At 43.2% G+C, this 12,959-nt stretch overlaps 1 protein-coding gene across 5 annotated transcripts in view; it reads left to right on the forward strand.

Annotated features, from left to right (window-relative positions):
- ATP8A1 (ATPase phospholipid transporting 8A1) overlaps window positions 1-12,959 on the forward strand; it is a 263,767-nt gene that overhangs the window by 178,001 nt on the left and 72,807 nt on the right. For all 5 annotated transcript variants that reach the window (XM_077279834.1, XM_077279833.1, XM_077279835.1 and 2 more), the window contains 2 exons: window positions 971-1,055; window positions 3,731-3,870. In XM_077279834.1, coding sequence (XP_077135949.1) covers window positions 971-1,055; window positions 3,731-3,870 — 225 coding nt within the window. The remainder of the gene's footprint in view (window positions 1-970; window positions 1,056-3,730; window positions 3,871-12,959) is intronic.

Consider the following 12,959-nt stretch of genomic DNA (forward strand, 5'->3'; position numbering starts at 1 on the left):
CTTCAGTGACTATATAAACCTCTTCCTACAAGAACTAATAAAACTAAGGTAGCACACTTTGTGAAAACCAAAATTTGCGTCAGTCTGAAAACTTAATAACAACTGTATGTATAGACTGAAAGTCCTGCCAGGACCTTAGGGCCACGTGACAGTCTATGGTTACATGACTAGCAGTGGAGAAGTGCAGGACACTGGTAAGAGGTGAGTGTATTAAAGTTTTAAAGTGAGTGTGTGTGTGGGACAGAGGTGAGTGTGTCATAGGTGGGTGCGTGCGTGTGCCAGAAATGGGCGCTTGGGTGCCAGAAGTGAGTGTGTGTGTGTGTGGGACAGAGATGAGTGTGTGTCATAGGTGGACGTGTGCGTATGGGCTATTGAGTGTGCACGTGGCAGAGGCCAGTGTGTGTGGTTAGGACACTGGCTTGGCATAACAATATTACTGATTTTCTGTATATTGTCAGGGAGGCAGAGGTTCGGTGACGTCGCTCTTGCTAATCATATTACTCATGCCCACAGGGACATGATAACATGATTAGTGGGATGACTGGTCTGGGGAAAACCACGCTCCTATGACTAGTCACCCACTAATTAGCATATCAGCCATACAGTTATAACATTGTTTTTTGTAGTATAGAACAGTCAATTAGTCAATAAATTGGGCTCGTTAGGAAGGGTATTAACATAGAAATAAATACATGCTGGAGGCTTGGGGACCCGGGCAAGTTGTAAGGTTCCTTTTAATTCACCGACATTCACAGATCTAAAATCTAAAAAATAAAACCTGCAAATTACTAATTTCCCCCTTATTTTTACACTGATGTCCTCTTTCTATGTGCACGTCTGATGTCATCCATTATTTAAACCAAAGTTGCCTGTGTGAATAAATGTCCATCTCCTAGGATGCTCCCACCTTCTGATGCACTACATGTAACTGAAGTTCTATTTTCTGCCATTATCTCTTCTTCTGTGGTAGGACACAGTCATTTATGACCGCCTGGCTGAAACCTCCAAGTACAAAGAAATTACATTAAAACATCTGGAACAGTTTGCTACAGAAGGTAAGATGAGGAATTACAGTTCCTCTGTGGAGCAAATCCGCCGACTTGGTGAATACTTGATGGGCCGTTTCAGGTCAGCGTGTCCCCTGGTTGTCACTAGAACAACCTGGAATGTAAATGAACATTCGCTTATTTTATGGTGATAATCAGTTAGTAATGGCTTTACACGAGCGTCTATTGGTCACTGGATGCAGTGCAATGTATTGTGATATTACTAAACTAATGCATCGGTCATAAGTGCTGCAGAGCAACTTCCTGGGCTTCGCACAAATATCGTAATCTAAAAAGTAATTGTCCGCGATGTCCTTTTACCACCTTAAAGTGTGTACCACAGGACGCAATCTGGACATGCAGCGGATATAAAAAAGTCTACACTCCTGTTAAAATGCTATGTATGTATATATATGTTACTGTAAAAGTCAGAAGGCCGGTAAAACCTAGGATTTACCGGTCAATCTGGACATTCACCGAGGCCGTCGGTAAAAGCTCAAAATGAAAAATAAAATTGGACTTTTACCCGTGAAGTCTTGGTAAATGTGAACATTTCTCAACAGTGTTGGTAAAAGTCAGATGTATTCCAACGAAACGAATGATTTTGGACTTTTACCTGGGCGATTTGGTAAATCTTTACATTTACCAGTATGTGTTGGTAAAAATAACTTTGAGTCACAGAATTCTGACTCTGACCAGCAGATTACACTTTTTATTACACCCTTCTCAGCTACATTTACCAAGAAGCCGTGATAAATGTGCACATTTACCAACTGCACTTAAAGTCAGATGTTCCATCTTCACACCAGATATTTCTGACTTTTACCAACGCTCTTGAGAAATGTTAAAGGGCCACTGTCACCCCCTCCAGCCGTTATAAACTAAGAGCCACCTTGTGCAGCAGTAATGCTGCATTCTAACAAGGTGGCTCTTTTAGTTTTAGGTTCAAGTATACCCCAAATAAAGCGTTTTTATACTTAGCCACAATTCCTGTCTCTAGCCACGTAGGCGGGTCCTCACTCCCCAGCTTGGCCAGCTCCTCTGCCGTCACTCACATCTTCCTGCGCTTTCGGCGCCGCCCCCTCAGCGCTGTTATCGTTTCAAAACCGGCGCCTGCGCTGTGTACTGGTGTCCTGCGCAGACGCAGTAAGCTCTGGCTGTCTGACGTCCCTGCAGGCTTGCACACTGCGCCAGTGAGGTATGATTAGGGTTGTTGTGCTGAAAGGTGAAATTCCTCTTCAGCTTTTTAGCAGAAGCCTGAAGGTTTTGATGTAAAACTGACTGATACTTGGAACTGCTCGTAATTTCCTCCAGCTTGACTAAAGCCTCAGTTCCATCCATGTTCTTTTTTGTGCTGCTCAGTTTTCGATTTGAACCTATATAACATATACATAAATATTTATGTTTGTTGGTGTTATATTTTCTCTTTTTATTTTACTTATTTTCTTTTAAATGGTTTTAAAAACATTTTCAACTTTTTTTTTTTCTATAACTTTTTTTTTTTACTTAGCCCCTGTATGGGACTTCAAATTTTGTGTGTACGATTACTGTTCTGATGCATAGCAACATGTACTGCAATGCGAGAGAACTGTCATTTTTACTGGCTGCTGAGTCCAACAGGCCACTGTACCTGGCAGACCTGGAGGTCAACATGTGACCTCTGGCTGCCATGATAACGCTCGGCTCACCTGTGATTACGTTAAGGGTGCACCGGTGAGGTAAGAGACAGAGCGCTCTCCTTCTCACTATCTTCTAAATGCAGTGATTGCAGCAGCATCTAGAAGATAACAAACGGTTAACATCATTGGCACCTGATCTAATCGGGTCCCGATGTCACCTGTCGGAGCTATAGCTCTTTACCACAATCGCAGGGTCCTGCGAGGCCGCAGACCATTGAAAAACGTCGCCACTGCACAAAGCCCAGCAAGCTCCAACGTTTATTTACAGTGGACGATCATGAGGCAGTTAAACCACTTCTTGATGATCATCTTCACAGTGCTGTATAAGGTTTATCTAATGCTTTGAAACATTTTTGTACCGTTCTCTGAATGATATCTTAATCAATGATATCCCTTTGCTGTGTTGTAAGCTGTTTACTTAAAATTACTTTTGCTGTAAAATGCAACTAAGAACTAAAGAGCTAAACTTGCTATGGAATTAATCAGAATCACCAGAAATTATGGAATCTGTTCCCTGTCTATTTACCATGAGTGTAAATGTGATTGCCTAATTCTGAACACAGCCACATCCCAAATTATAAGAGGTTTTTCACACTTATTTTATTTAGTTTTGTGGTTCTTATTTTCTTTCACCCTCAAATTGATTCCAGTTTGTTTCTCAATGGATTTGTACCGATTATAGGTGATATTAAAGGTGGAAAAATTCTGAAATAATTCTTCTTGGTATGATTTTTTTTTTGGCCTGGCATTTTAGAAGGTATGTGTAGACTTTTTATATCCACTGTATACACTGAACGTGTACACGGACTGACCTATACCAAGAAGGAATTCTTTAGGAGCACCAGTATCCGGTTTTCTTTTTCCGGTAGATGTTGGACGATTTCTTGAAGCATGAATCGGTTTGTCTGGAGATATTCCTGGCACGTGCGCCGAATGTGCCACCTTGAAGAACCTTTGTATATTATCCCTGGGCTGACATTATGCTTCTTTATGCCTTGCCTTCAGGTTTGAGGACACTTTGTTTCGCTGTAGCCGCTATTCCTGACAGTGTCTATGAAGAATGGCTCAATGTGTATCTCCGAGCCTCCACCTCCCTACAGAACAGGGCTCTGAAGCTGGAAGAGTGCTATGAACTGATCGAAAAGGTAAATGATTGTGTGCGAGGGTATTCCACTCCTGCTCTACAGTATTTATTGGTTCTGGCACAAATTATGGACAGAAACAAAATGTTAACCCTTTTTAAAAAAAAATTGAAAGTTAAAATGTGTTGTCTTGTAATTGACATGTATCAGGAGAAGGTATAAATGTATGATGGCTTCAGGTCTGACCTCTGGGACACCCACCAGTCATAAGAACTGGGGTCTCAAAGTACCGTGTGAATGAAGCACGTTATGGACCAGTAACAGTGGAGCTGACACATTCTGAGTAAACTCTATTTCTCACACCTGGACCCCGGCGATCGTATAGTTATCATCTATCCTGTGGATAATAAAATAAACAAAGACTGCTTTTTCATATAAAAGTCCAAAAAGTGGCAGATCAGAAGTGTTATAGTATTTACCAGGCATGATATAGTAGTCACATCGTTATGAGTAAAATTAATATTGTTGAATTGGTTTAGGCTCTGGATCTTCTACTTTTGATGGTAAAATGTGCTGAGTCTGCAGCACTATAGTAGGATCCAAATGGATATCTTGCTAAAGTCTTTAAGTCAATGAGATTTTTTTTACATGTTCAGCAGAGCAGGTGATGATGTCCTTTAATGTTTAAATGCCAGTTCCTTGACAATGTACTAAGCTGAATTGAAGTAGTTATTATTTTTCTTTTAATGAATTCATTCTGCAACTATGTGTACCACTGGATGGGAGCCCTTAGAACTGCCTCTTCCATGATTGCATTCACTGCTCCTCTGTTGATTATCTGTCCTGGCACGATGTCATGTAACATCGTTCCTCGCGGGCTAATCAAGAGAAGTACCGTGGATGCCATGAAGTATGAGTAGATATATTACTGTTATTTATTTGCCCCTTTCAATCTCAAAATTCATGGATTTCTCCTCATTTGAGTCTTGAGATTAAATTACTTTATTCTTCATGAAGAAGGTCACACTATCCAAGTTACCAGAACTTTTCATCTGATGAGTCTGCATAGAACGTACCACTGATGTTCTTCATAAGGGGAAAGAGTCTCCTATCATAGTTACTGATGATGATTATACATCTCCTCTCATGATTATAATGATAATTATGACCGTTCACTTGGTCCTTATTTGCTCATTTAGAACATGCAGAGAAGAAGAATCCAAAGGAGACTGAGATTTTACATTCTCCAGCTGTCCATGTTATGATGTGCTGATGCATCATGGGATTTAGAGAGTATAAAGAGAAGCAAAAAAGTATAGCTTGCTATAGACAGGTGGGGAGTATATTGATGGTGGAATAAATTGTGGCCTGCTCCTAAAGGCACGATAAATTAATATTAACATATCCTCTATTAATTATTGGAAATATTGCATAATCATAAAAAAAATAAACTTTGTTTCCCATTTGCATGCTATTGAAAAAAACAAAACTCAGTGCTGCCAAGTGTTTTTTGACTTGTGTGGTGACATGCTGGCGGACACTTACATTCAGTAACTCTCCTCGCACCAGTTCTGTGCACATCAAGCAACCACTAGAAATAGCAAGTGAGGCATAAAACGATTTCTATTGGCTTCTGCAGAGACCTGACCGTGGGGAGAGTAACCGAGCATGTGTGTCCACCAGCTCATTAGGAGGACATGACCATTGCCATACACTTTGAACACCAGGTGGCGCCCTACTATGGAAGTAAATGTAATAACTAGTCACTAAATCTTTATTTTTTTCAAAATGTAAATAGCAAATATTCATTTTTTATTTTTTTTTAATAGAACTTATATAATGAATATAATATTCCTTACTAGTGATGAGCGAGTGTGCTGGGATAAGGTGTAATCCGAGCATGCTAGGGTGCTAACCAAGAGTCTTCGGCGTGCTTGGACAATGTTTGAGTCCCCGCGCCTGCATGTCTTGCCACTGTTTGTTAGCTGCAAGACATGCAGAGATTGTGTAACAGCAGCGAGACATGCAGCCGCAGGGACTCGGACATACTGTCCAAGCACGCCGAAGTCACTCGGTTAGCACTCGAGCATGCTCAGATAACACCTTATAACGTTCGCCCATCCCTATTACTTACCTATTTATAATCCAGAATGTGCCGTTATAACTTAGTGACCCAAGTTACAATAAAGTGCTGCACCAAATACTTTCCGTCTGCCTGTTAATGGTGCTGGTCCATCATTAATAAGGAATCCGTACTCCCAGATCTAGAGGCGGCATGCCGTCACATCAGGGCTCTGACCCACAAAACTTAGTGTCCTAAATAATTTAATGTGCAGAATAAATAAACCATTCCTCAGTCAGATGTCGTCCTCTGTGCTTCCCAGCGTGAGTCCTGGATTTCCCTAATATCAAATATTTATGCCCTGAATTAGCACCAACGCTTTCATCCTCGCTTAGTTTTTTTTCCTCCAGATTAGTTTGTGCAGGATCCCTATTCCGGGGACCGTATCCTCCTGGATGACGTGTTTTTTTCCCTCTGCTCCTTGTTTCTTCCAGGACGTGCACCTGTTACGTTGTGCTTTTAGTCCCTTGCCTCATGTTCACACCTGTTTGAGGTTTGCTTCTATAGTCTGCACAGTAAATGCGTGCTCACCTGGACGGGGACTGGAAGCGCAGGCAGTTTTAACATCTTGTTCTCCATGTCTTAGAACAACAGTAGTGTAACAGTAAATGGTGACGGCGCCGTCATTCACAGATTTACACCTCCGATGCTCACAACCACTGCCTAATTCACTGCATGCTGTCTGTTGTGTGTCTCTGGGCCGTCAGTCTTACAATTAGGTGATTTTTATATAATTAGTTCAATCACGTTATTGTGGTTTTATAGGAGGCTTTAGGGAGCTGTGAAGTTGTATCTTTTCATTAGAAAGACTTGTATCTGTGTTTATATACCGAAGTATAAGGCTGTGTGCACACGATGCGGAATTTGTGCGGATCCGCAGCGGATTTTTCCGCGCAGAAACGCTGCAGTTCCGCACAGTGATTAACAGTACAATGTAAGTCAAGTGGAAAAAAAAAACCTGTGCTAATGGTGCGGAAAGATCCGCATGAAAACCACTGCGGAACAAAAGAAGTAGCATGCTACTTTTGTGCGGAACTGCAGCGTTTCTCACCCCTTCCATAATGGAAATCCGCAGGGGTAAAATCCGCATCAAAACCGCACAAAATCCGCGGCAAATCTGCACCTGTGGTTTCTGCCAGGAGATGCGGATTTTGTGTGGAAAATTCTGCACCCCAATCCGCAACGTGTGCACATAGCCTAAGGCAGGACACCAGTCCTCTTTGGGACTTATTAAATGATTTCTGTATTCTGGAATAAAAGGGGTGGGACACTTGCAGTACTGGTTTCCGCCACTAGGTGAATGTTTGCAGAACCCTTCTGAGTCACTATGCCAGCGGACATGGTTGAAGATGGTTGCGTTTGGCACCAGGGATTATTATTATTTTTTTTTTTATCTAGTTGTTCAATCAAACTTTTGCCTATTTTGTAATGGCTGACTCACACAAACAGTTTTGGGCTACAAAGTTTTGTTTCCTACTAGGAAAAAAAACTAAAGAAAACATCACAGTTCTTGAGATGCACGAATTTTGTTTCAACTTGTTTCATCCTCCGATCAAATTTGCAGGCAGATTTCTGTGAGGTGCAGGAACGCCGCTGATTCACACTGCAAACAAGGTCCACAGCCGAAATAGTCACCCTATACCACCACAACCGATTTTCTGAGATTATTAGCCCCTGGATACTACAGGGACATCCCTTCCCTTTTTTTGAGTTCTGCTCCCATACTACACCTGGATTCAGTGACCTATGAGTAAGACCCGGGAGGGGTCGAAACGTCAGTAATCTGTGTCGCATATCATTTTTCCAGTGTACATATGCTAACTGATTTTGTGCATATTGAATAAATTGTTAATTTCTGAAAGATATTCTACTAAGGGTGTGCGGTAAATCTTAGTCTACAGATATTGGACCTTTGATCTGTTACACCAGCACCCCGCATTATTACATTTCTTTTAAGACATGGCCATCCACCCAAACTGACAACCCAAGCAAGGAGAGCACTAATTGGAGAAGCAGCCAATAGGCCCATGGTCGCTCTGGAGAAGTTGCAGAGCTCCACAGCTCAGGTGGGAAAATCTATCCACTGGACAACTATTAGTTGTATTCTCCACAAATTTGGCCTCTATGGAAGTGGCAAGAAGAAAACAATTTCTGAAAGCAAGCCATAAGAAGTCCTGTTTGCAGCTTGCAAAAAGCCATGTAGGGGGCACAGCTAGCATGTGGAATAAGGTGCTCTGGTCAGATGAGACTAAAGTGGAAGTTTTTTGTCTAAATGCAAAACGCGATGTGTGGCAGAAAACGAACACTGCACATAGCACTGAAAACACCATCCCCACCATCAAACATGGTGATAGCAGCATCATGTTCTAGGGATGCTTTTCTTCGGCAGAGACTGGAAAGCTGGTTAATATTGATGGGAAGATGAACGAAGCTTAACACAGGGCAATCCTGGAGGAAAACCTGTTAGAGGCTACTAAAGACTTGAGATTAGGGCATTGATTCACAGTCTGAGAGGTAAACGACCATAAACCTGCCAGAGCTACAATGGATGGTTTAGATCAAAGCATATTCCATGTGTGTGAATGGCCCAGCCAGTCCAGACCTAAATCCCATTGAGAATCTGTGGCAAGACTTGAAAATCGCTGTTCAGACGCTCGCCGTCTAATCTCACTGAGCTAGAGCTAGTGTGTAAAGAAGAACAGACACAAATTTCAGCCTCTAGATGTTCAAAGGTAGTGGAGACATACCCCAGAAGACTTGCAGCAGTGATTGCAAAGTATTGACTCAGACGGGAACTGAGCACAAATGAACGTCAGTTTTCAGATTTATATTTTTAAAATCCTTCCTTAAAGGGAATCTGTCACCCCATTTTTGACCTATAAGCTGCAGCCACCACCTTCAGGGGCTTGTCTACAGCTTTCTGTAATGCTGTACATAGATAAACCCCCCTGATGTATCCTGAAAGATAAGAAAAACAAGTTAGATTATATTCCCCAGTGGCGGTCCCGCTGCGGTCCGGTTCGATGGGCGTCGCATGTCCGGGTCCGGCGCCTCCCATCTTCATACGATGACGTCCTTTCCTTGCTTCCTGTCGCGGCGCAGGCGTACTTTGTCCTGTTAAGGGCAGCGTAAAGTACTGCAGTGCGCAGGCTCCCGTCCTCTCTGACCTTTCCCGGCGCCTGCGCACTGCAGTACTTACCACGATGACATTTGACTGCAGTGCACACATTTCCATAAGTCTCAGAGAATCACTTGAACGTGACACAAGGATCACATCTGATCTGTAAACGTCTTTGTTCGTAACGACATGCCAAGAGGAGATATTTCATTTTTACCTGGACCTGGCAGGATCCTATATTTTTTTTAATCTGGATATGAGATTATCATTACCTTATTTGCTTGTAGTCTTTATTAAGAATAATAGTAATGAGAAATGCTCGCCATATTTCACCATTACACGGACCTTAGAGACCATAAAGCAGCTGCATAAATGAGATCCGTACTACAATTATTACTCCATAAAAGTCTAGAATTACCCAGAACCCGGGCACAGCGTCCTCTTTATTACCTGGGTTTATTTATGCCGGAGTGTGAACTCTGTCATGTCCTGAGCTTACGCCTTTACTCATTTCCACCTTCCACAGCGGACCTGGTGTTATTGTAAAGCCTAATTTAATCAGGAGTCTGCACTATGTCGTACATTTCATCAGCACCGAAAGTGCTAACACCTGCCATTCTGAAATGGAAAAAATACATTTTGCTCACTTTCATGTATTTGGCTGAGTTAACGAGACTTCCCGTGTGATGATCTGCGGTTTTAACCTTTTAAAAATCACACTATATTCTTTTTTTATTTAAAGAAATTGGTACATGAACCTTCAGGGATTCAGTTAAAGGGCACAGATCTTTACATATGCTCTAACACTGACAAGGAAAACCTAATATCTGTCTTCTATCTACCCGCTGCTTATGCTAGCAGAAATACAGTTGTGCTCAAAAGTTTGCCGCCTTGGCCTTTTTTCAGAGAATACGAATGATAACCAAACGTTTTTCTCCACTCATGGATCGTGGTTGGGTGAAGCCATTTATTGTCAAACTACTGTGTTTTCTCTTTTTAATTCATAATGACAACCTGAAACCTCCAAATGACCCTGATCAAAAGTTCACATACCCCATTTCTTAATACCGTGAATTGCCCCCTCTAACATCAATGGCAGCTTGAAGTCTTTTCTGGTAGTTGTGGATGAGGTTCTTTATTTTCTCAGATGGTAAAGCTGCCCACTCTTCTTGGCAAAAAGCCTCCAGTTCCTGTAAATTTCTGGGCTATCTAGCATGAACTGCGCGCTTGAGATCTCCCCAGAGTGGCTCAATGATATTGAGGTCAGGAGACTGAGATGGCCACTCCAGAACCTTCACTTTGTTCTGCTGTAGCCAATGACAGGTCGACTTGGATAGGATATGGACTTTTCCATCCACCATAGAATAGACAGACAACTTTGCTGGTCACTGGACTGGGTATACTAGCCGGACCTGGCACTATACAGGCTTCTTTTATATTACTTGCCGGTGGCCTGTCCTTTACACATGTTGGTTAAGAACATCAGTGTCATTCATCATCTGGGAACTGATCATACATTACAGATGACTCTGTAACCAACTTTGGGCATCTTAATACTGTTGGGGTTACAGTACAAAGGAGAGAAAAGGTCAAAATTGGGTCTTCCACACCCATTTTATGACTCTTGGTTAAAAAGTGCGAAATTGTTTCAACAGGATTCCTGCACAGTTCTCCTAGCACAGGGAGTGGGACCAACTAGGATTGGCCACTTCTTCAAAGGGAATGTAGAAATAGAAAATTACCTATTATTTAAATTTGATCTTTGTGATAAATGTATTAAAAAAAAAAATCTAATGCTTTTTTGGACTGTAACATCCAGTTGCTTCTCGAAATACACATGTACATTAGCAGCAATAGACCGACTCATATGCAACCTTTTGTATTGAAGCATCTAATGTGTGTGCAATGTGTAGTGTGAAGGAAGGATCCTGTATTATCAGCTGTGAATAAGGGTGTTATCAGTCATTGTAATTCTGCCTCTACTGATAAGAAAACTGATAATAAACGTTTCCTGAAAGGAAACAAATTTAAAGGGTGTTTCCCACGAACAAAGTTCACTTTAATAAATAGATCTTGGAATAATAATAAGATCCACTATTGGATGTGTTAAAAGAAAATGTTCCTGTGCTGAGACAATCTTATAAATGTGTCCCTGCTGTGTACTGTGTAATGGCCGTGTCTGACCGTGCAGGAACATGATACGATCATATCACATCTCCTGGGCTAGGGGGAAAGCAAAAAAATATATACAGGCATTAAAGCACGGGATCACAAATTATTTTTTGGGTGAGGAAAAATATTTCACTGCCTGTTTTTAAGCAACGTATCACCTTGAAGAAACAATCAGCTATGATCCCATGCTGTAATGTCTGTATCCTCTCTTGCGTCCTCTCCTGCCCAGGAGCTGTAGTATGATCAGCCCATGTTCCTGTATGGTAAGACACAGCCATTACACAGCAGGGGCACATTTATAAGATGATATCAGCACAGGAACATTTATTTATTCGGACTCCCATGACAGCACCACGAGAGAGGGGATCCGCACCTTAGGAACAGGAAACCCACAGATACAAAAGGGCAGCACCTCTCCCAAGTATGAGTTGGTTTCCTATTCCTAAAGGGACGGGATCCTGCAGAATTTACAAAAGGATCCCAGGCCGGCCGGCCGACTCAGGGTTGGGGGGGGGTCTCCTACCTCGGCCGATGCGGAGATCCTGGAGATGTCACGGTGGTCCTGGCAGGGCTGCGCGGCGGTGACATTTCGGCAGGGAGCGGTCGCCTGTGGTGTCCTGTCTCCGTGACCAGCGCTAGGTGAGTATGTCCCCTGGGCATCCCGGTGGGATGGTATGGCTGGGGGCTCTGTGTCCGGCGGCGCATTTGGTGGCGCCACCCGGTGTGCTGCGGGCTAGCCGGCGTCCCACGCTGCTATAAGCGCCGACAGGAAGCGCTGGGAGCCGGGGTGACGTCAGGGGGCGGACCCGGCAGTCACTTCCAGGTTTTCGGGTCCTGCGCACGCGCAGTGTTTCCAACATGGCGGCGCCCACCGGTAATTGCACGCCGCTGACATTCAGACCCTGGAGATGACCTCCTGCACCTGGGGGGAGGCAGGCAGCAAATCAGGGGAGCACTGGGCATATAACTGCTGACCGGAGGAGGGGTAATATAAAGAACTCCGGATCGTGGGTCCTTGCTTCTGGCCTCATTTTGTGAGTATGGAGGACGAGCATGAACAGCAGTCTCAGCTGCTGGAAGAGGTGTCTCAGAAACCAAAAGGAAAGGAACGCGACAGAAGGAGTAGTGAATCTGGCCGCAAAAGCTCCTCCAGACAGGGGTCTGGAGCATCAGCCAGGAAGAATCCCCCCTCATATTCCGGTATTTCTTTGGGCAGCCGCTGGTAAGTGATCTTCGTGAAAGTTCACCCAGTGATACGATTCCCCCTCATATGTTTTATTATAGGGGAAGAAATGCATCAGTAAGGCGAAACACAGAGAATGTGGCATCTGCGGGGTTCCCTTACCTGATTCGTGCCCTAAAAAACTATGTGCCCTCTGTATCCAGCAGACGGTGAGGTCTCAGGAAGGGGGGAGGGGGTGAGAGCATTATATCTACATAGATTAGATTGCCTTACTTGCCCCCTCAGGTAGCGGAAGAATCCCTTACTATGGCCACAAGCTTGAAAGAGATGGTCAGGATGGAAGTCAAACAATCCATAAAGTGCCTATCTCAAGCGGGAAGTTCTAAATATAAAGCTCCATTGTTCTCTGATTCTTCAGCGGATGAGGATAGGGAGGAAGTCTTCTCCGGTTCAGCTGCATCGTCCTCTTCCTCGGATGAAGACACCGCTCGCTACTGTCTACCCCTTGAGAGGATAGATAAGTTAGTTAAAGCGGTCAGAGGAACAATGGACATAAC

Source organism: Ranitomeya variabilis, chromosome 1 (genome assembly GCF_051348905.1).
Source record: "Ranitomeya variabilis isolate aRanVar5 chromosome 1, aRanVar5.hap1, whole genome shotgun sequence".
Classification (NCBI taxonomy): domain Eukaryota; kingdom Metazoa; phylum Chordata; class Amphibia; order Anura; family Dendrobatidae; genus Ranitomeya; species Ranitomeya variabilis.